General features: G+C 45.8%; 1 protein-coding gene and 1 long non-coding RNA gene across 3 annotated transcripts in view; one reads left to right on the top strand and one right to left on the bottom strand.

Moving 5' to 3' along the window:
- Positions 1 to 17545, top strand: part of samd14 (sterile alpha motif domain containing 14) — a 35615-nt gene extending 18070 nt beyond the window's left edge. For both annotated transcript variants that reach the window (XM_088623264.1, XM_088623263.1), the window contains exons 3-10: positions 4307 to 4464; positions 5214 to 5541; positions 6746 to 6833; positions 7020 to 7088; positions 7630 to 7789; positions 12258 to 12371; positions 13323 to 13478; positions 16046 to 17545. In XM_088623264.1, the coding sequence (XP_088479390.1) occupies positions 4307 to 4464; positions 5214 to 5541; positions 6746 to 6833; positions 7020 to 7088; positions 7630 to 7789; positions 12258 to 12371; positions 13323 to 13478; positions 16046 to 16201 (1229 nt within the window). In that variant the 3' untranslated portion in view covers positions 16202 to 17545. The remainder of the gene's footprint in view (positions 1 to 4306; positions 4465 to 5213; positions 5542 to 6745; positions 6834 to 7019; positions 7089 to 7629; positions 7790 to 12257; positions 12372 to 13322; positions 13479 to 16045) is intronic.
- Positions 8313 to 22381, bottom strand: LOC148638726 (uncharacterized). The gene is made up of 7 exons (XR_015931021.1): positions 20224 to 22381; positions 15581 to 15646; positions 12808 to 12872; positions 12188 to 12408; positions 10640 to 10749; positions 9874 to 9941; positions 8313 to 9391 (listed from the first exon to the last, which is right to left on the bottom strand). It is a non-coding gene; the product is annotated as an uncharacterized LOC148638726 (long non-coding RNA).
- Between the last annotated feature and the right edge of the window lie 239 nt (positions 22382 to 22620).

Below are 22620 nucleotides of genomic sequence, written 5' to 3'. Positions count from 1 at the left end.
GGTCTTCATTTCATTCATAATATTGTCGGTCCAGTGATAAAAGAGGAACTAGACCAAAAGCTGGAGCTACTGTAATTTGTAATTTAATTTGACGAAATCTGTCTCATTTGTTGAGCATAACGCAGTGCTTACTATGAGAGGCAGACTGCAACGCCAATCCACAGCCCCAATTAGTTCTGCCTGATGAATCTCAGCTGATGGGAGTGCTGTTTTGCATGGGGACTGAGCGCTGCTGTTCGTGTGGAGTTCCCTGACCATTGCCTGGGTTGCTGTAAATGAGTGTGAGAGCAGTAAAAAAGTAAAGCACAAGAGCTTTTCTACACAAAGTTAGCATGTCTTGTGTTAGTGCCTTGTTTGTGGTCCTTAATGCCTTCCACGACTAGAGCAAGCCAGGAAACTGAAGGTGTGGGGGTGTCCTTCGGTGGGCTCTGCTTAACCTGAGCTCTGGAGACCGAACCTGGCAGGAGGTAAAACGCTGATCAGTAAGGCCGAGTGCAGACTGATGGATTGATACAAGAGATCAACACAACAATTAACATTTCCTGTGTGATCGTTTGCTGTGGTGCATATATGGTTTGCTCGGCCATAGTCCTGTGGCTTGTGTGTTGGTTTATTCTGCCCCTCCATGCCTGACTAGCATTTTACTGTCTGCCAGTAAGGTCATGCAGTTATTAATAACTGTGTGTAAGTGTACTTGTGTATGGAGTTTTAATTACTAATATGTGTATATATATATATTTTAAAAACGTTCAGGTAACTGAAATTGAATTCTAGAAAATAAAAATTTAGAACTTAAATCTTTCTGACTTTTTTATTGTGCATTTTTTTAGAAAGCACAACTTCTCCCCCTTCCTGCAGCTAAAACGTATAAACGGTGGTGTGAGAATGAACATGTCTTGCAGTCCAGTAAAGGATTCATCAGGTTAGTCACCCAGTGTGGGCAATGGGAGAGCAGCTGGGTCTGCAGTCTTTAAATACACAGGGTAGACTGTCATTTGCTTTCGAAGATTTTGGTTCAGCGCCTGAAGAAACAGCGTTGCCTGCCACACTTTCAAGTGCTGGAGAACTTTGTGGGTGGCGGACAGACACTGGGAGTGCGGACAGCAGGATTAGTGCAGACTTTGAGGATTATCTGTACGAGACGGTCGTGGGTGATTGGGACACTAGGAATTTGGCATAGGTTTGGTGTGGCTAGTTCTAAATTCTACAGGGAAGAAGTGGGACAAATGCTTTTTTTATGATTTCCCAGGGCAGAGATGGTAACTTGTTTATTCGTTTTGTTACTGCACTGTTTGTACTCTTCAGTTCTCTAGGGACAACGACATGGAAAAGTGGAATGCTTTGTGGATGTTTGCGATACTTGGCGAGATGCTGTAAGTCAGGGTTAACCTGCTCAGTGAATGGGAGGCTTGAGTCCCGTTCAGAGGGAGTGACCAGGGGGCCACTGCAAGGTGGAGATGGGCTGGAGGAGTGATGCTAGAGACGAATGTGTTCGATTTATAGAGCTCATTTCGTAATGATGAGGCTGTGTGAGATTGACTTGACTTATCCCTCCTGCACTTAACTTAATAACTTGCGCATTTTCTTTCTCTAAGTCTTTAGAAAGCAACAACGATTTGCGGCGACAAATTCTACTCCTGTTGAAAAATGCCTTCTGCCTTGCTTTATCTCGGCTTTAACGGGTTTAGCTATTGAGTCGTGCAAAACTTGATCTCCTGTCTCTGTATCCCTAGGTCTTTGCCAGCTGAGAAAATATTGGTATTGCTATCATCTGACAGGAATATCTGATTAGATGTTTCTTCTTGTGTACAGAGCTGTGATACCTCTATATAATGTAAGTAACTATATGATCAGACTTCCACCCGCTGTTCAGCAAGCACAGTCGTCCTCTCTGTGCTGAGCAACCTTCATTTATTATAAATCTGAGGAAAGGCGCAGGGAACAGCCGAGGTTCCGATACAAAGAGAGACATTTCCTCTGGGATTTTGTCTTGGCAGTGAAAAATGTATCCGCTGCTAGTGCTAGCTTTCCCCGCTCTCGCCTGCTGCTCGATACTAACTGAATGGCTCGTCAGCTGAGAGACTTCAGTGTTGAAAGCAGGAAGCAAAGATAGAGACCCCGAGGCAGTTAATCCAACCCCCCCTTAATTAACAAATCATCAATCATCTTTTATGAAGAAGTCGGACAGGATCAAAAACAAACTCTTTTTTTTTCTTTCGCCAAATGGTATCTGCTGCTTTCAGTGGGGTTAGTTTGCACTCAGGGGTTGGGCTTTGGAAGAGCTGCTGTAGCCTAGGTGCTGTAGGATGTAGGCCATGTAACTCAGAATAATTCCTTGGAATTACAGAGCACTTTCTATCCCAGGTTGCTTCACAGATAGGAAGGCGATGCGAGCTAGCTTTTCTTTACCTGCATCCCCACAGCAGATCAGGTGGAGAAAGGAGAAATGACTTCTGTTTAACAAGGAGGAATTTATCCAGGACGCTGGGAGCCGCCCCATGCTTACAGTCAGCCACGGGATCTTTAACGTCATCTGAAGTACAGCACTTTGTCCCGATACAGCGTGTCTGGTCACTATTCTGGGGCAATAGTTTAGAAATTCTGGTCCATATCTAACAGGCCCACCTACTGGTTTACCAGTGCACATTCAGCTGCACTAAGCAGATCCCAATACTGCCCAGGCCCGGCCTTGCTGATCCTCTGGGATCTACCGAGATCAGGCTATAGGGAAGAATTAGTGGTGTATGTTCCACAATGAACTGTAATGTCTGATGCTGCTGGTCTTGTCCTCTCCTATCTTGTCCATGTGGCACCTGAAGTTCTCCTTTAATTATAATGAAGAAAGAATTGAATCACTTGATCTGCATGTCACCCAGATCAGTACTATAATTTGATGATGGCACAGAGGGGAGTTGTACAGCATGATGTAAACCATACCGCTACTGCTTCCATACAAATATGCTTTTTAAATCACTTCTTTATCTTTTTCTCTCTCGTATTTTTCCTCCTTTCCTTTTTGCTGGTACTGTGCTAAGGATCCATGCCTTTGTCATGTTAAAAATGTTAGCTTATACCCGTTAGGTAGGGATATGACTATCCAATTTTCTCAAAAAGGGGGAGAAAAACGTCTGATCAGTTAATGCAAAACATGCTGCTCATCTCAGTTGTTTCTATATTGTTTTCAGCTCAGTGAAAAGGGACAGCCCATTTTCTGAAAGAGGGAGAAATGTTTCACCCCTCTTTTTCTGTGGGTGGTTTATTCTGGATACTGACTCAATAAATCCATCAGTAAAAATGAACCTTAAAAAAACCTACTCCCTGCCTTCCCATCCTCAGGCACAGTAAGCGAGTGTGCTGCCCCTCAATCAAAGTGCCTTTGACACCAGGGAAGCGTAAGGACACAATCTACTGACTCGATTTCCAGTGGGGCAGACTGAGAGGGGTGGACTGGGCACCGGGCAGTAACAAGATGTGGCCTGTTTTCACAATAAGATCAACAGATCAAATCCAGGTCATGCTGAATACGCTGAAAGCCAGTACACGGTGTTCATCCTCAGCTTCTTTTAAATCAGTTTCTTCATTTATTTTGCTAGGAATTCACTACCACAACAGCTGTATGACTTAAGGAGAGAACAACAGGAGAAAGGCTTTTCACCGATCAGCCCAGGAAAGGCGCTGGGCCTGCTTGATGCCCACTCTTACCAGTATCCCACAAAAAGAACTTTTTGAGCAGAGGTGTCTTATTTTACATCACTGCTGTCAAGAAGATCACTTTATTACCCTACTTGGCTATATTTAGCTAAATTTAATCACTGTACCTAATTAATTTTATTTTTAGTGATTACTTTGTCAATACTGGCTTAGTTTTAATTAATTTTTCAGCATTTTTGCCCTCTGCTGGTTGGCCATGTTACTGAAAGACACTAGTTCCCAATCGTGGTCCTGGTGACCCACACACACCTGCTGGTTTGTGTTCCAGCCGAGCTCCAGTTCACACAAGCAAACCCTTCTTTGACTTAATCATACTTAGATTAATCTGAACTGTTTCCAGCTCTTAAACATTTTGGAGATCTTCACCGTGTTGAAGTATTTTTTTCATGAAATAAAATCCCAAACTTGTGAGTTTGTGCAAATATCCCAATGAAGCAACTTTTTGGCTCGAGTGGGCCCTCAGTCATCTCACGGAGGAGGGGAGGAATGAAAGGCAGCAGGTGTGGAGGTCACCAGGCCCAGGACGGGGAACCCCTGCTGCAGTGTTCGCAGGACGCGCTGTAACCTTTTCTCCTGCATTTCGTCGCCCTCCCAGATTTTAACGAGGCCATTCCAGAGACGGAGCTCCTGGACAGCAGTCTGCAGAAGGCCCGCGCCCAGCTGTCCGTCAAGTCCAGGAGGCACCGGCCCTCCCGCTCGCGCCTGCGGGACAGCGTCAGCTCCACCGAGGGCGACGAGAGTCTGGAGAGGAAGGTTCGCAGAGCCGCGCGCCCCTCAGGGGGACTGTCCTGGCCATCTCCCAGCCCTTAAGAACACGGGCCATTTAGCCCACCCGGCTTGTTTCCTTGTAGTGGCTTCTTTCATCATAGTAGGCGTTTGTTGATTGAAGCCAAGGTTTCTGCTTTAGCAAAGCAGCTGGGTAGCTTGCTCCACACTTCCACAACCCTTTGCGCAAAGTGATCTCTGTTCTTGGTCTTAAATTCACTTCCCTATACTTCCCACTTCTGTCTGCTGTTTGTTATTTTACAACTAAGCCACACTCACCCTAGTGCCACTCATAAACCTCTTGGCCCAGGGAAGTATTATTACAGTGTGGGTGTTATTCACCGTGGTCTAGTAGTCCACTTATGTCAAATAGTCCAGGCTCACAACTGCCTTATTTCAGCTTCACTTTGGAGAGAGAAAAACAAATATGTTTTGAAGCTGCAATTGTTACTTTGTCATAAAATGCAAGCATTTTGTTTTAGTACTTCCCGGTTTTCTTTTAACCATTTTAGTTATCATCTGAAGGTTCTTAGTTCAAGTTGACCGGGAATTTAAAAGTATTCCCATTAAAAACAAGAGTTTGCAAGAAACTAGCACCTAGCAACATATACTTCATGAATTAAGTCTGAGATCTAATCACCGTGCAGTAAAATAATGGATGATGAAGTACAGGAATGGAGGGGGGACTGGTAGAGACGTGACCTCTGCTCTCTCTCTCGTCTGTGCGTGCGCTGCAGTCGTCGGACAGCCACGGCAGCCCGCTCCACAGCATGCGCTCGCCCCTGCACTCCGCGCTGCGCTCCTCGCCCTCTCCGGACTCCCTGCTGGCCTCCTCGCCCGTCCACCGGGGCCCGGCCTTCTCCTTCGACACCTCCGTGGTGCGCCGCAGCCTAGAGGAGGGCGAGACGGCGCCCCCTGCCTCCCGCGCCCGCTACCAGCAGCTGACCAACGCTTCGTCCCAGGAGGCCCTGGGCTCCACGCCCACCAGCTCGCCCTCCAAGTCCTGCCCCAGCTCCGACGGCTCGCCCGTGTACATGCGCAGGGAGCGCCGCACGGAGAGCGAAGGTACGAGGCGTGCTGTGGGCACACCTCAAATCCCCGTTCTGCACTGGTCTGAACCAGCTTCATCCGCTACAGGGTCACTAGGGGGATCCACCTTGGACCATCACAGGGCACACACAGACAGAAACCACGCACTCACACCAGGGCCAGTCTTTCCAGAAGCCAGTTAACTGGGTCTTGGACTGGGGGAGGAACCCAGAGCAATCGGTAAAAACCCACATGAACACACAGAGAACATGCATGACAAAGATACCACCCCGATAGGAATATAAGATCACAAAAGAGAAGAGACCATGGAGCCATATCTAGCTTTTTGCAAAAACCTAAAAAATGTAATCTGTTTCTTGAAAAAGACTTTAAGAAGAGGGGACGTTAACTTTTTAAGCTCCCACTACCCTTTGTGCAGAGAAGTGACCTTATCGTGTGTACATCATAATTATTTCAGCACTGTGGTTAGCGTGTGCATAAATGTATATCAAATACTGCTGTAAGTCAGTGTTGGTGTACAAGAGAATTGTTACATTAACTTTCCCTTTTTCCACAGTTAACAGATAGTGTCTCCAGCGGACATTGTAGCAGACATGACACAGGCTCTTTATCATCGTAGTAGAGGCAATGTAAACTGTGTTAGGTGTTGCAGTAGAGGCCGTGTGACCCTTAGTGCACATCACAGCAGGTGTCACATTAGTGACATATCTCAGTAGAGGTCACGCAACCTTTTCTGTCAGGTTATGATGATTGTGTCACAAGTGATGAGGAACCCTTATCCTGACGCACACAGCCACCCTTTGAAAACAGCTGGACAGCCATCTTTCAGCTATCTTGCTCTTTTCTTTCACTGCTCCCCTCCAGCTCACATTTGGAAACTCCAGTATAGTAGATGGGTTTGATTTCAATTTCACGGCATCTTTTTAGCTTTTATTTTTGTTATACCCTCTAGGAAGTGTAGACACGAAGGGTGCTATATAAGACTCTATTTGTATTGTATCATCCTGTCTGGATGAAACACACAGAAGTGGCAACTCTTTGTAAAATGTCAATATGTATTGGCTTGTGCATTATGTGAGTGCTAGAGAACACATATTGAGCAGTGGAGAGTGTATTGCTGTGGGCTGCAGTTAATGCTGTGACACAGTTAAGTTTCCTGTATCCCATCAAAGGGATACTGGATTACCCTCGAGGTGTCATGGCTGTGCTGGTGTTTCAGATGACAGCCGGGACACCAGCCCTGCAGAACCCAGGAGCCCCACGGTCATCCTGGACAAGAAGACCAAGAGAAGATTCCTGGATCTGGGGTGAGCCAGTCGATCAGGGTTAAGGGCAGAGACTCCTGGGTCTCTGCACTGCATGGACAAACACTGACTGGTACACTTATAAATGGTGAATTCCCTGCACAAAAAAAGAACTGAAGTAACAGCAAGGTAGAGGTGATTAAAGATTAATTTCTGCAGGATTGGTCACCTTCTCCCTTCTTCCTACAGGGTCACACTGCGCCGCTCCTATGGGAAGGTCAGGAAGGAGAAGTCCAATAGGTTATCAGTGGGAAGCAGGTAAGATTCTTGGCACCCCAGCTCACGTCTCAGTGGCACTGCAGGAGCGGTACAGTCAATCCATGTGCACATAGTCGCTGTTTAATGGGCCTGCACACTCATAGTTAGGTACTTTACAGGTGATTGACAGCAGCTACTACATAGAAAAGGACTTAGGATGGGTGTGCTTCATCACATCATGTACCTACTGGGAACTGATGGCAGCCTGTGACACATGCAGCTTATTTTTCAGTCTTGCAGTTATTGTCAATTCTATTATAATTTATTATATAGGTTTGGTTTTAGGCCTCAATTTCTATCCTTGCTAACATTTAGATTTCCTTCCTAAGTGTGCTCATCAATTTAAGTCCTACTTTGCTTATTTGCTTGGTTTTTATCATTTCCTAATGTTTTAAATAACCCATGATTTAGAGGGGGTCACCCCCTTTCCCAGTGTAGCCTAGTCAAGGCCGTCTTGCAGTATCCCTGCTCATGTTTCCACTCATTCACGTGCCCCTGCTCTGCTGCCCCGCCATGACTTCCCCCTGTGCGTCCCCTGCAGGGAGCCGTCGGAGAGCCCCTCCCGGTCCTCAGGGTCCCCGTTCGTGCCTTTCTCCTGGTTTACCGACAGCACCAAGGGGTCGGCCTCCTCCAGCAGTACCCCCTCCTGCTCCCCCAAGACCGCGTCCCAGAGCTGCAGCCCCCGCAAGTCCAACTCTCAGGTAGGCCACGGCGCACGCCCAGCTGGAGGCACCTTGATCTTGGAGGCTCTTCTAACTTGCTTGCCCTGCTCCTATAAAGCTTGTACTAGCCCCAGATTTAGGGGCTGGAAATTTTATTCTGCGGCGACAAATTCTAGCAAGAATGGGCTAGAATCTGCACCAACGTACTGTAAAAGGCCAACAAGCTTGCGGTCTTAAATGGGGAAAAAAGGTGTGTGTTCTGAAACAGAAATCCAGCACAGTCCCTTTATGGCAGAGCGTATGTTTCAGTTATGCCTTCAGGTAAAATCTGTGAGAATAAACCCAGAAGAACAGGGCACGTGGTAGGGATGTATGGGTAATTCAGAGGGATTAATTTACCAAACCAGCATGTCTCTAAGAGACACAAGGAATCCCTTTTCAGAATTGAACCCTGGACTCCAGAGCTGTGGGACCGCGATGCTCACCTCCACACCACACCTTTTAACACTGCTTCTAAAATGTGCACAAAAATGGAAAGGAAAAAAATACTGGACTCTCTATATAATAAGAATCATTTTATTTTATTTATTTTAAATTAAAACAAGAGGAGGAAGAAAATGTCAGAGCTATAAGCCTCCCCCTTCTTTTTCAGATGTTTCAAAAGCACATCTCTGTTCCCAGACGGCACACAAACCTAATCTGTCAGCCTGCTTGTCTCTTGACTAACGGGAAGAGCTGAGGCATTGCTGTTTCCATAGGAGCAAAAAAAACTCAGGACCAGACACAGGAATGCAGGAGTGAAATGTCAGATATTCCCTTTAAGGTGCTACAGCACTTTTTGTCCATTGTAATTGCTGCAGTCTGATTAAACAGACACTGGCTTGAGGTATCGTGAAGACAATTACATGATTAGGTCTCAGCTTCTCTTAATTGTATTTGGGGGTTGAACAATAACATTTAATGAACTGAGGGATTTGTTTGTTTTTATTCTGGAATTTAATAGCTTAAAGCTGAGCAGATCTACATCACAATTAAGACAGTTTTGTTTGTGATTCCCCCCCCCCACCAATCACAAAGTAATTTGTGCCATGTGAAATTTACATTTCCTGTCACTAAAAACAAGCATACATTTGGAGGAAAACTAATACATTTTAGATGCTCTTTGCCTTAATTACCAAATCCACCCGAGTTAAAAATCACCGGCATACTGAAAAAGTATACTTTTACTTCAATACTCCAGCATCAACAGAAATGTCCTGAGAGCTGTCATGTAATAGTGCTGAAACTAAGTGCTCTGTAAGTGGGATTTCTGAAGCCAGTGCAATAGACTCCGCTTCAGTCCTGAGACTCACAGATACAAAGCTGAGGGAGGCAGATTTAATTATGGGGATTTTAAGGGTAATTTAATGAAAGTCAGTCACGAGTCCAATACAGTTAACTCCACATGTTGAGGTAGATTGATGTCCGTGTTCCAGACATTGGTCAGCTCTTTCAAACTGCAAATGTTAAACCAAGTCTGTCCTTACTTAACACAACACAACAGCCAGAAATATGAACCTGTACTTTACTTTTTCAGTTCGGAACATTTGCTTGAAATGGCATCTGGACCATGTTTGTAACCTGCCCATTCAGTTTAAACAACTGAATAAAAAAAATAGGTAAAGACACTTTTAACCAACAAACACTAAGCTGGCAAAAGCATTAATTATCTGGCACAGCAATAAAATATTTTAAACTAACACTTTAAGGAACAGACCAAGATTTATTTTACTTTTAAATTACTGGAAGTAGCTGTTGTTCTAGCAGCAGGAATAAAGTAGTTTTCTAAACAACAGCATTGGATTTTAAAGAAATCCTTTTCAATAAACCCCCCCCATACATAATCAGCATGTATAATTCTGTTCTATATTGTAAGAGATTAATGACAGACCCATAAGATTATCAGAACAAGAGTTGCCTGGACTAGACCTGGGGTGAACAGTAGCCCCTGGTGTCTGGGAAGCTCTCAGGCCACCAGGTTCAGGCTGGGTAGTTTTGTGAAGCTGCTGCTCGTTAACATGGTGTAATAAACGAGCGGGGCCGTGTGAGGGCTGCGGCTGACCCACTTTCGGTCCCACTGTTACCTTGGTAACTCCAGTGCTGGTGTTTGTGAGCGCGGGGGCTCGGGGTTCTGGGGTGAGGGCAGCAGGCCCTGGAGAGAAAACGAAGAGCAAAGCACACTTTTGGTTAAGTGGTCCTTAACTCGGGGTGCACACACAGGAAGGTAAATCACTGAGAACAGTGACGCACAGGCATGCAAGTCCTAGGGGTCTGGCTCTCGAAGCGGCAATGGCCTTCTTCAACAACAAGAGGAGACAACTGCTACTGATGTCGTGTTACCCAGACGCTTCCTTTAATCTATGATTTATCTACTCGGTTTCAACATTATCTGACATTTTCAATTATCCAACATACTATCGGTCCCGTTTAGGTCGGATAATCGGGTCTCTACTCTCCTTTCATTCCATAGTCTAGGCTTTAAAGAACTGACCTGCGCCAGTGCTGTTTAATCAGTAGTGGATAACCACTGCTTTAAACAGAAGGGCAGGCCATGGCTAGCAGAGTGACCAGAAGAGTGCTTTAGTTCCTTGTCCCCTGTGCCAGATTCAAGTGCAGTGAGCCTAAACTGCCTCAAAGCAGGCAGAGTCACAGATCAGGCTACTAACAGGCAGTAGGTCTGGGCCACTACTTGTTCAGGACAAGTTTAAATCCTTCCAGGCATCTCCGAGATGAACCTGTCTGGAAACGTCTGTGCAGCTGACTTGAATTCCACAGGGCACACAGATGCTCAGAGACAGACTATTACAGAGATATTTTTTCTCCGAGGCGACTGCAAGTATATAAACTCACCCAGTACAGGCTACTCTGCAGTTCTGTGGACCTCATGGCTCTTCCAGGTGTTGGTCTTCACATGTGCACATCTGCAGGTCTTTAGGTTCTCATCATGCCTTGAGACCAGCCTTAAACAATTCCAAACTGATATGAGCATTTATCACACAAAAAAACACACCGCCGCACTAGTAAGATAATTGGTTATTAAATAAAAAAAATACACATTTGTATGTATTGTAAGGATAAAAGGCATAATAACATCCCAGGATGCTCTGATCAGCCCTTGGCTGCTAGATGGAAGGCGATCAGTCCTGTGCTAATGTGCTGTGCTGTAAGGTGAGCGGCTCTGCTCCTAATGTAAAACCATTTGTTGTGTTTACGGATTAGAGGTGTCCTCTTAGCCTTGATCTACAAAGCAATTAAAACCTCCCATGAAAACGGGTCCATTAAATGTTCCCCAGCAGTGTAGCAAAATAGCTTTCTAATAAGGCTGCATTAGGAAAAACACCGTTGCTGGTTGTGCACAGTTGAAACACAGGTTTTTATTATACACACAGGTGCCCTTAAGAAATACGAGCACAGAGGACGGGGCGGATGTGGACATGTGTCCCTAGTTGTTTGTGCAGAGTGCATACCAGGTGCTTTAATTTGAAACCACTAGTGTGGTTCCAGGTTAAGTTCTTTATAAGGCCAGTGTTTTGGTCTTGGCTGGTTTTATTTATTTTAGACCCATCGCCTATGAAGAATCCCATGATAGCTCTCATTCAGCCCAGCATTAATTAGCGCCTGATATTCAGATGTTAAGAATGTGCATAGATGTACGAAGGATACCAGAGCAAAAACAGCAGATCGAAGTTGAACTTCCACCTCATCCTGCCTCAAATGGTCAGTCCCGTGGCCTGTGGACTGTTCTGTTTAGTCAAGCTGGCTTTGCTACTCCATAATGGGAGAGATTAAAGACGATATGTGACGACCAAGGTCAGCATGGCTTGTGTGGGATAGCTGGTCCCAAAGAGACTGCAGATTCCCTGTGCTCCCATACCCTTCCTAGGATTTGGGAATGCGGATAAGCCCGGTGGTCCAGTGGGACACTTCGGATCAGCCGCAGCAGTGACTGTCAGCTACCACGCGGTCCTCCCCCAGTCTTTGATCTGCTTAGTAAGCTGTCAGCAAAGCCCGGAGAGCAGCTGAAGCCGTCTTCATTTTTTATTTTAGATGTTTGAAATAATTGGTCCCTGGCTCAGCTGAATCATAACCACAAGTTGTTTGAAAGTTGTTAAGAAGGATCTTTTATCTGAAGCATAAAAAAAGATTCCTTGGCACAACTGGAACGGCAATATCATAAAACTAAACACCACTGAAATGCACTGAACTGGATTGTAACATATTGTACTGTGATGTTCTTGTAGGTGTGCTACAGGAAAATGTACTTGACAGCAGCACCAGGTTGTGTGTGATGCACAAGGCCAAGCTGCTGTATTAATGCCTTTCGCATGCTTGGGGTTGTGTTGAGTGCACACTAGCTACATGGAGAAGCTATTAAATATAATATGGAGCTCTGTTTACCGCATGGCTGTCCAGTGATTACATTAGGTCTCATGATATCGGTTAATTGCTTTTGCCTCCCCACCGACAGGAGTCCACCTTAAGTGATGACTTCTGTCCCCGGAGTCCTCGCGTGTCCAGTGGGTCAATGGCTGATTCCAAATCCTCGCACCCATACCAGACACTCTCCCAGTCATCTGACGAGGTGAGTCAAAGCTGAATTTCAGCAGGGGCTTAAAGACCTGTGTTTTAGCAGACAAAAAAAAAAGATTAATACTCAATTTGATGAGAACATCATAAGTGCACCGAGAACACGAGAACAGCATAACGCCTTTTTCACGTTTGATTATGAGCATTGCAACTTTGTGAACTAAACTAAGGTTTTTTTTAAATGTACAAGAATATGGGCAGCCTTTTTTACAAAATATCTTAACAGCAGGTTTGAAATGAGTTAAACTCCTTCTGCCTAGTGAATAATCATGCCCTCTGAAAAGCCAAGTGTGTCAGACATGGTTGCACAATGATTGAGAAATCAATTACTTCCAGTAAACTAACTCCCCGTGTTAATCAGCCATGCAGTGTGCTGGAGGATTAGTGGTTTTAGGACTTATACAGCTGAGTGCCAGTGGCTCTGCCCTCACCTTCACTGACTGAACACCAGGCCCATGGGCTGCGTCTTCCAGAAAGTGTAGAACCCATCTCTTGTCTGCAAGGAACACATCGCAGATTAATTAGTCAGTAGGCTGCCTTGCTCATCACCCCCCTTAACTGGGAAAAGGCTTTGCAAATCACTGCTTTGCTCTGCCAGCACTGAGTGCATTCAAGAAAATACCAGTATGTGGGGGGGGTGACATTTTAGTTCCCCTCCAGCCTCGTCAGGACCATTCTCTACATTCCTCATGCATCTTGCATTTGTACATGCGAGTCATTCTTTTTCTAGTTACAGAAAAATGTAAAGAATGGTACCTAAGTTATAATTTTTCACTTACGTGTTACATTGCACACACATGTTTTTGCTTTCAAGGGCAGTGCATTAAGTGAGTGGTGGCCAGACTCTGACATTTCCCTTAGAATGGGACACTGTGAGGCGGCTCAGTATAGAGCACGGTGCAGGAACCACTGAAGATGAACCCCATTTTTGCCCTGTGCCCCCCAGCTCCTGGACGAGCCTCTGTGCCTGGTGTCGACCTGGAGCACCCAGCAGGTGTGCCAGTGGCTGACGGGCCTGAACATGGAGCAGTACATCCCCGAGTTCACTGCCAGGGACATCGATGGGGAGCAGCTGCTCCAGCTGGATGGGAGCAAGCTAAAGGTGAGCGGGCATGGGATCGGGGTCGAGGCTGAGGCCAGAGCCCCGTCATACTGAAATGAGCACACACTCTGCACTGGAGCTATTGGCCAGGGGTACTGCAGTCCATCACCCCTCCCTTCCACAGGGGTCCACAATTTGCACAGCAGCTCCTCACCTGTGGTTGTGTTTTTGCATCAAGCCCCCACGTGATGGCACATTGGCACAGTACCTCCATCCAGTGTGTTGGTGCCTGCTCCATTTCGTGTTTGGGATTTTTTTCCCCACTTGTATGTTGTATCCATGCTGTCTTATTTCAGTAAGGTGGGGCTCTTTCTGTTGCGATTAAGGCAACCCCATTTTGTGATGACAAAGAAATGTTTAAAATTTGTTATATTGTATTTTATTGTATCGATCGCAGTAAAACATGAGCAGTTTCACTGTTCCAAAGCTACCAGAGTCTACCTTTTATGAAACTCCCTAAAAACGCACTTGTTAGCATTATCTGCACACATGGGCAGGGGTGAAGGTCAGGTTTAAGCACAGTATAGTGCTGAGGAGGGTAGTGTAGAGTTATAGTTTTGTGATTGATGTTGGGGATTTGTCTTAGGCTAAGGGATAGATGGAGGCTGATCACTTTTAGTGTCTGAAATCAGATTTAGTAAAGCCTACTTAGATTTGGGTGTAAAAGTGACCATTTGCAAGATCTATGGAGATTAAATCTCCAGTCCTGATTAACCCACAAAAAAATATTCTCCTATTACAGTATTGTTGTCTTCCTTTTAGCATTAACATGCCAATTCATAGTACAGTTAAGAGTACAGCTCAGAAATGGCTCAGCTTTGCTCCAGTTCAGGCCACAGCTGCACAACACATTCTTTGTTATGAGCAGAGAAAAAGCACAGACCTCTGTGGGGATTGTTTTGTATTACAGCTTGAGAATTGGCCTGAGAAGCAAAACGTGTGGCTCGATGCCAGACTGGACATTGTACAGTTTGATAATGGAGCAGGTCGGAGAAACACACAGCTGCAAGATAGAGGGACTGCTGATGTGCTTTCTTAGGCATTTCAGGATCCGTTTTCAAGTACAATGTCAGGATTGTATTAGTGACCTCCACAAAACCCCTGCAGTTACTCTTATTTACAATTTCATGCACTGCAATACAATCTTGATGTAGTTCCATAGTGCCACCTACTGGAAGAAAAAGAGCAACTTGGGAATGTGCAGCAACAAGCCAAATTTCTTACTGTTAGAGCTTAGTGTTATTCTGAATCTCATTAAATGTGGAGCTGTGAGAGCTCCACACTGCAAGGTGCCCATGCTCAATAATTACATTCTGAAGGACCTGTCATTTGTGTCTTAGAGGTTTCATGCTGGCAGGCTATATCTGAACTGCCTTACACAAAGTTAGAGAGGGAAAATAGACACGATAGAGCTTTTTCAGACATTCTCAGGCTGAAACGTTTCTAAATGCCCGCTGACTTTCATTCCATCTAGTTGCTTAATTGCACCCTTAATTAATTGGGACTGAAGATGTTTTTGTTTTAAGCATCATAACGGGTTGCAATTTTGAAGGTTACTTGCAAACAATTCACAGTGGATATGTAAGCCTTTGCAAGCCACTGGGGTGACAAGGATATGGATCGGGGAGCCTTGAGCTCACGCATTTCTGACACCCATGGGATATGCAAAGGCTCATTCGATTCGGAGAAGTAGAGAAAAAACTGTTTCAGCTGTGAGGCCTTTTTCAGAGGTTTTTACCTTTCGGCATGGAATGACCTGTTCCCTTTGCAGCCTATACATGCTGATGCAGCTCTCTACCCAGACCTATCCATGGGATATTATCCATAGAGCATTAGTCTTAGTGCTGTGAAAGCAATTCTATACTTGGTAGATACTTTATGATCACTGACATGATATATGATTAGTCCCAGCACATGGTTCAACTAATAAGCTAGAAAAGGATAGAGACAGTATCCTTCTTTTTCATCTTCCAAGACATCAAATATCCTTTTACTTGCAAGTGAATGAGGGATAATAGTGGCCAAACTCAAAATCAGAGTAAGAAATATGTCTTGACTTGAAAATACCCCGCCTAATTAGTCCAATGTTTCTGGTGACCTACCTCACTTTCTGGTGAACTGCTCCTGTAGTACAACTTCTCCATCATGCTGAGCAGCTGAATGTAATTCTGCAATTTAAACACAGGACAGCCAATTCAGCTCAGAACTTTCTTGTGTAGCACTAAGAAATACTTGATATTCCTTTGTTGATTTAAAGGAAAAATACAAAAGCTGTAGGTAGCTGAAATACTAGAAAACTGCTACCATGTAGTGTTGCCACTGTTTTTCACTTCTGCAGACTGTTTTAAAGCTAGGGGTGCAGTCTTAAGGTCTGCAGCACTCTTGCTAATTAACCAGCAAACCAGACAAACGGGTTTGAGTGTTGGCAGTATTTGCAAGGGGGGCTATAGGCCTTCTGCCGATCGTGAATCAGTCATTTCTGCGTGGGGCTGTGCAGCTGTCCAGCAGGACGCGTGGGGGACTAATGCAGCTGGGTCTGGTGTGTGCTCTGTCCCGTCTGCACCCAGGGCCTGGGGGTCACCAGCTCCTCGGACCGCAGCGCGCTGAAGCGCCGCCTGAAGGACATGCACGCGGCCGCCGAGAAAGAGCGCAAGGCCCTGGACAAACTGGAGAGGCAGAAGGAGAAACAGCGCAAGAAGGACCAGGAGCAGCGCAAGAGCTAGGACCACAGGGGGGCGCCCTTTCCCCCGGACTTGATGGAGAGAGCAGGAGACGGGACAACAGAATGAGCAAAAGCGTTCCTTCTGCACATTTAAAACATCCTAAAAGTACAATGAAGGCCAGATACCTGCAGTTCATTGGTTATGATTAGGGGAAAAAGTTTAAATTTTTCTTGTTTTTACACTCTGCATAAAAAGAACTTTTAAACCTTTGTGTTGTTGGTATAATTTTGATCTTGTTCAGCAAGAGTGGAATAAAACCTCTACGTATGGGGTGAGACAGCTGTGTGTTCCAGGCCTCCCCCTTGCACCAGAGTCCAGTGCGATTGCCTGGAGGACAGTGTGGAGCCATCAGGAGGGGAGCTGCCACACTTTCAGAAGCACATGCACATGCTCCTGGGATTGCCAGCTCATCAGACAGCTCCTGTTTGAGCTGCAGGGGGGGGGTTTGCTGAAACTGACAAGGATCTGGCTTATTAACCTTGGTGATTTCCTGTGAACTCCTGCCAAAGGAGAGCTGGTATTTTCTCCTCTCCACGTGATACAGTATCCCTCGCCCACCCAAAAGTTTACAGGATCCTCTAAAATTCCCCAAAAGTATCCATTATCCAAACACAAGACGAAGCAGAATGCACAGTAACACTTAAAAAAAAAAAAAGCTTTGACAATAATGTTTCCGTTTCCTCATCTTGGACATCCAGTTGCCAACGACCAATAGAACAGTCTGCTTTTGCTGCAGATGAGACTTCCATTGTAATGACACTGTGGGTAATCATTTGCTGTGCAATACAGATAGTTTGCTCCAGAAATGAAAGGAGGCAAACCTTATATTTGAAATGTTCTACAATGCATAGTTTACTGTATGTTTAATTAACTTAGCTGTTTTTTTTCTTATGAATTGAGCTGCGCCCTTCAGGAATATATTCATCTATGTATTTCAGCTGTTTTGTGTCCATTTTATTTTTAAATCTGGACCACACCTGTGTAATGTAATGTCTTACAATCCTGATTTAACTTGAATAAAAGACAACATTACAAGAAATGGGTCTGTATAGCCACTGGTCAAAACCTACACCCTCAGGAAGGATGTTGACAGCTTACAGCAGTCATGAAGTCTAAAGGCAACAGAGCCAGTTGAACTAGGCTGAAGATCATTTTACCTTGCAGTATTTATTACATGGCCCGATCTGGCCTCTCATTCATACCTCCCCAGGCTATGAATTACGAGTGGAACAAACTCTTTTCAGGCGTTTGTGTGTTTTTGCTTTCATTGTATGCAAATCAGATGTATAAGACATGTTTATCTCCTCAAAATATCAATGCCAATTAAAAGACATTTATCAAGAATTGCAGTGCTCTGTGTCATCGTGTGGCAAATCTGGAACTATATTCGCACCTGGGTTCCTAATTTTGAGGACAGGTTCTAAAACTATGCAAAGCTGGCCTTTTCAGCATTACTAAATAACACCTGCCACATTTTAAATCTATGTTGTATATTGCATAAGCAAATGCACCATACAGGAAAATGTACATGTATGCCAGAAACACTAGTTACAGAACTCACCTGAGCATCAGAAGGAACTTACCACTTTATGCATGCACATTTTTAGAAAAAATAAAGCAGTCAATAAAGGGGTACTGATTAAATGTTTTTGGTGTCATTTTGATCATTCATAACTTGACCATGATAACTCAAATTTCCCCATTTGTGAAAGGGCTGATTGGGCAAAAGGTGGTGAGGTGATTTAAACTTTTGAAAGTCAAAGAAGAACGGGAAGAAAAATGGAGACGGAATATTGGAAAAAAACAAGCATGCCCCGCTTCTCAACAGAAATCTTTGCATCACTGGTATTCTGGAGTGTGAGTGTAGACTAGATCACTTCAGATGTTGTCCACCTCTCACCAATATAAGCAATACAAGTGTGGTGCACAGATGGTACCTGCGGTGCACAACAGGCCAATCACATGCACGGTCCAGGTGCGAAAGTTTGGACAGAACACCATTCATAGTGATGGAGCAGCCCTGAGTTAATCTGGGACAGAACACGGCCTCATGCCACTCGTGTATCAACAGCTTTCTGGCGAGGCGAGAATGCTAACAGTTATGCTGTGGTGCCGCAGTGAACTTCTGTATGACGAGCTGGGACAGCATGTGGGACTAGGGCTCAGGGACCAGTGAACAGGGAAGCGCTTGTCCAGGCTGTGCGAAAGGAATGGGACGGAATCTCACAAGACAATCTACAACCCGACGTGAAGCATGTGTCCCCGACAGACAGCCTGTATTGGTCCCAACCTTTGGCCACACACAGTCCTAAGTCATTTACCTGTCCCGCCTGATCAATAAAATATCAATGCACCAAATACAAGAAAATATATCATTTTACTGACAACTCTGTGAACTTGTTTAAACTATAGGCGATAAGTATCTTCTTATGCTCAGTATATATAATAGCAGATTGGGAAAACTTAATTTAAAACATGTCTTGCATTAATAAAACACAAACCCAAACTCTTTGTGCTCAGATTCTATCAACTTCATACAAATGTTCACCAAAAATCTGAAATCGTTATATTATATTGGATGAAACTCAGACTGCCACTTCGTCATTGTTACTGTACATGAGTTGGTCTTGCGTAAATGGGATGTTCTAGGCCTGCATGGGCTGGTAAAAATGAAGCTGGTATAACTGTCAGATACAAATGTTAAAGGGCTCAGTACTACTCTCTTGCCAGTTCTCACAGTTTGCTGGGGTGAAAATAGAAAGCTATTACAATTCAGATGTTCCGATTGTGTTTAACCATTCCATGGTCAAAAAGTTTGTATTTTGCTTAAAATGTTAAGAACTCGTATATTGTTGGAATGTGAGTACTCTGTGAAAGGCTTCTTCTCACAGGAAATTAAAAGTTTTCACTGCCATACAACAGATTTTTATAGGCAGAGGGACAGGTCATGTGCTCTTATGTTAAAGGAGTCTGATGTTACTACCTTGTCAAACGATTATTGTGAAACCTGATCAATGACGTATGACATATCGTTATATGTCACATGTAATATTAACTTTATTCGTTTTATTATTAAAGCTACAGAATAGAGACCTAAAATGATCAGTTCTATACATTTTTCAATCTATCAATGATTGAGCCCACGACATTTCCTGTAAACAGGGGCATTAGCAATCAGTGTCCAGAAAGCCCTATGGACACTCCACTCAAAGCACTTTACAGGACTCCCTCCACCAACAGCAGTGTGCAGCCCCACCTGGATGATGCACCAGTACACTAACCACACACACCAGCTCTCAGCGGGGAGGAGAACAGAGTGATGAGGCCAGTTCAGAGATGGGGATTATTAGGAGGCCATGATGGGTAAAAGCCAGGGGAAAAATGTGAATTTTTAAGAACCACAGTCAGGACCTTGGTTTTAAGTCTCACCCAAAAGAGAGCACCACTATCACGGGGCATTAGGACCCACACAGACCGCAGGGTGAGCGCCCCCTGCTGGCCCCACTAACACCTCTTCCAGCAGCATCCTTAGTTTTCCCCAGGTCTCCCATCCAGGTACTGACCAGGCTCACACCTGCTGAGCTCCAGTGGGGCTGCCAGCTGGGAGCTGCAGGGTGATAATTGCTTCTGACAGTATCAATGAACGATATCAGCAATGTCACAGTACAGCTTTCAATCATTCAGTTAGGTGAAAAAGAAGAAACATTTGACAGAACTTGACGGTGTCATTCGATTGATGATTGGTGTAATATGAGTAATCTTGGAAGACTGCCATAAAATACGCCAGAAGCATCACGCAGTTTAAATTAGATGCTAATTAATATCCGGTGTGAACGGCAAGCGACAATCTTGTTTTAACTTATATTAAATATATTTAACATTAGAACAAAACTCCAGCTAAACTACTTTAAAGCACGTTGGATGTTTAATTTTATTTATAGCGTTTACAATGAACAGGTTTTCAAAACGAGAGTCGGTGGGCTGTGTAAACCACAGACGCCGTTTGAACGGAAGGTACGTACCTGTTTCAGCAGTGGCTCTCACAGACCTCTCCTAACGTCTCTGCCATAAATGAAATCCAGGTGAAGTTTTTCGTCGAAAACAGAATTTGAAGAATTTCTATTCCGACCCAGCTCAAACGAAAAAAAAACCGGTACATTCCCACTTTAGACCATAAAACGGTCTTTCCGTTCTAAAGGTCGGATCCGCCATTTTGAGGGGCGGGCTCGCGGGAACGGGCGCTTCCGGAAGGAGTCACCTGAGAAGCAGGTGAAACAGGCACAGCGCCCCCAGCGGGGCCCCGGTGTAACTGCACCCGTGGGGAGGCCACACCGCAGCCCGAAGGGAACTTGGTTTTGCGGTGTTAGAAAGGGCCCCCGTGAGCGGCTGACCCCTAAACAACTGTGGCGAAAGGTTAAAGCAAAATGGATGACAGGATGTAAACGCCGCTGCCGTTGGCGCTGGTCCTCGGTGATCCAACTGCACCACGGGACGAGTCACCGGAGCTCACACGTCGATAACCCGCGGACCCATCCAGGACTGGGGCACACCGAGTCAAGTTGGGGTTCATCCCGGAACCCCCTCTGCTTCGTAATCGGACTTTTCACTTTCAGCCAGCCCTTCAATGAACCAACACGTTGCACAGTTCGAAGAGGCTGGATTTTGTTTTCTATTTCAAAATGGGGAGACTTTCAGTTATGTGCGAAACACAATAGTTAAATGACAGCCTCCTACACCTGAGCTGAATACAAAGAGTTCAAAACCTCGAACCGAGAGCTCAGCGGGAGAGCTCTGGGCTAGGCCTCGGAGCTGGGCGGGTCTCTCCTCTTCTAGTGCCACAGAGGCGCCGGAGCCGCCGGACACGCACGCAGGGCTGTGCGTGTTTCAGAAGGCAGCCCACACGCTGGTGCCCTCTGCCGCTCTGTGTGAAATAATAATCGTGTCGTGTGAATAATCGTGCAGGAATGATATACTTGTGACACCCATCTTGCTCGCTGTACTGTCCCCCCCGTTCCTCCGGGAGGTCGGGGCGGTCTCTGTATCTGGGGGGGGGGGTGCTTTATTGTTCAAGGTGTTATGGAGGAGGGACACCAGCTATGCGACCGACCCTGACGCGAGCTCAGGACAGGAGCCCCCAACACACACACACACACACCGCCCTGTCACTGTGCGCGCAGAGCAGGCTGGGGGCCGTTCGTCTCGTTCATTCACAACCTGCAAGGAGACGTTCATTCACAAATGCTGCACTGTTGTGCCTCCGGCGTCACAGGGATTTTCGCAGCACCAAACTCTGATTATTATTGCCTACCCTCCCCTACTCTTCCGCGAACTGACGTGCTGAAACCTCTCCGTTAAAACCCGTAATTATCTTATTAGCCACTTGGGCGCTTTCCGCGGCCACGCCGAGCCCCGTGCCAGGCTGTGGGAGAGACACGCTGGCTCTCTTCTCCACTCCCCGGCCTGACCAAGCCGCTCTCCCTTCCCGGTCCCCTCAGCGATCTCCAGCGGCCAGTTCTCCCCCGTTCTTTTGCCAAGCGCGTTTTAAAATTAGCTCCGCTGTTATTAGTGCCCGGAGTATTTACGGCGGCGTACTTTCCCTGGAGCGGGGAGGCGCCGTCCTTACACGACCCTGAAGAGTAAGATAAGGACAAGAGCGCCTTTTTTTTTAAAAAAAAGAAAGCTCTTATGCAACAGAAGCACGTGTATTTCATTTTCTGTGCGAGCGCAGGCGTGTGAATCAACAGCTCCGTGTTTGTGGGAGTGTGCCTGTCGTGTGCGCGCTTCAAGGTGGTATTGACCGCACAACGTTACAGTTCTACTTCACCAGATCCATACGAAAGAGGGAGGGGGATGAATAATGCGATTTTGTGCGTGTGGCTCTGTGTGCGCCAGTACTTGCCAATGAGGCGCTCGGGCGGGGGGGAGTCGCGCCAATCCACGCGTGTCTGCGGTGCGGCGCGCAGGACCCGGCCGCTCCGGACAGCCCGGCTGCGCCCGAGTGGAAAATTCCTCGTGTCTGAGCCCAGCGGAAGGGCGGGGCTTCGGACCGAAAAGCGGGGCGGGGGTTGGCTGCCGAAAAAGCTGCCTTTATGACATCACAGCCTCCACAACAAGCCACGAGCCCCGTCTCTCCCTGGCCGCCCCGTGTGCGCGCTGCGCTCTGGAGCAGCTGGGGCAACATTCATTCAGCTCTGTACCGCCGGTAGCTTCTCCCATGCTGACTGGGTAGTATCTTTACTTTAACCTTTTTATGGAGACGTTGAAGATGAACATTTGTGGTGGCACGGGCCAGGGGACGGAAAAGGCGGTGCCAGTGATTTGCAGTGGGAGAGGATCCATAGTGTAGCTTCACATAAACAACACGTATACACATTTTTCTGAAGCTCTTTTTTCTTCAGAGCGGAAGGGCTTCAATTCTG

The sequence above is a fragment of the Lepisosteus platostomus genome, chromosome 28 (genome assembly GCF_059453375.1).
Source record: "Lepisosteus platostomus isolate fLepPlt1 chromosome 28, fLepPlt1.hap1, whole genome shotgun sequence".
NCBI classification, from domain to species: Eukaryota; Metazoa; Chordata; class Actinopteri; order Semionotiformes; family Lepisosteidae; genus Lepisosteus; species Lepisosteus platostomus.
The sequence above is the reverse complement of the archived record's forward strand: the minus strand, read 5'-3'. Positions and strand labels throughout refer to the sequence as shown.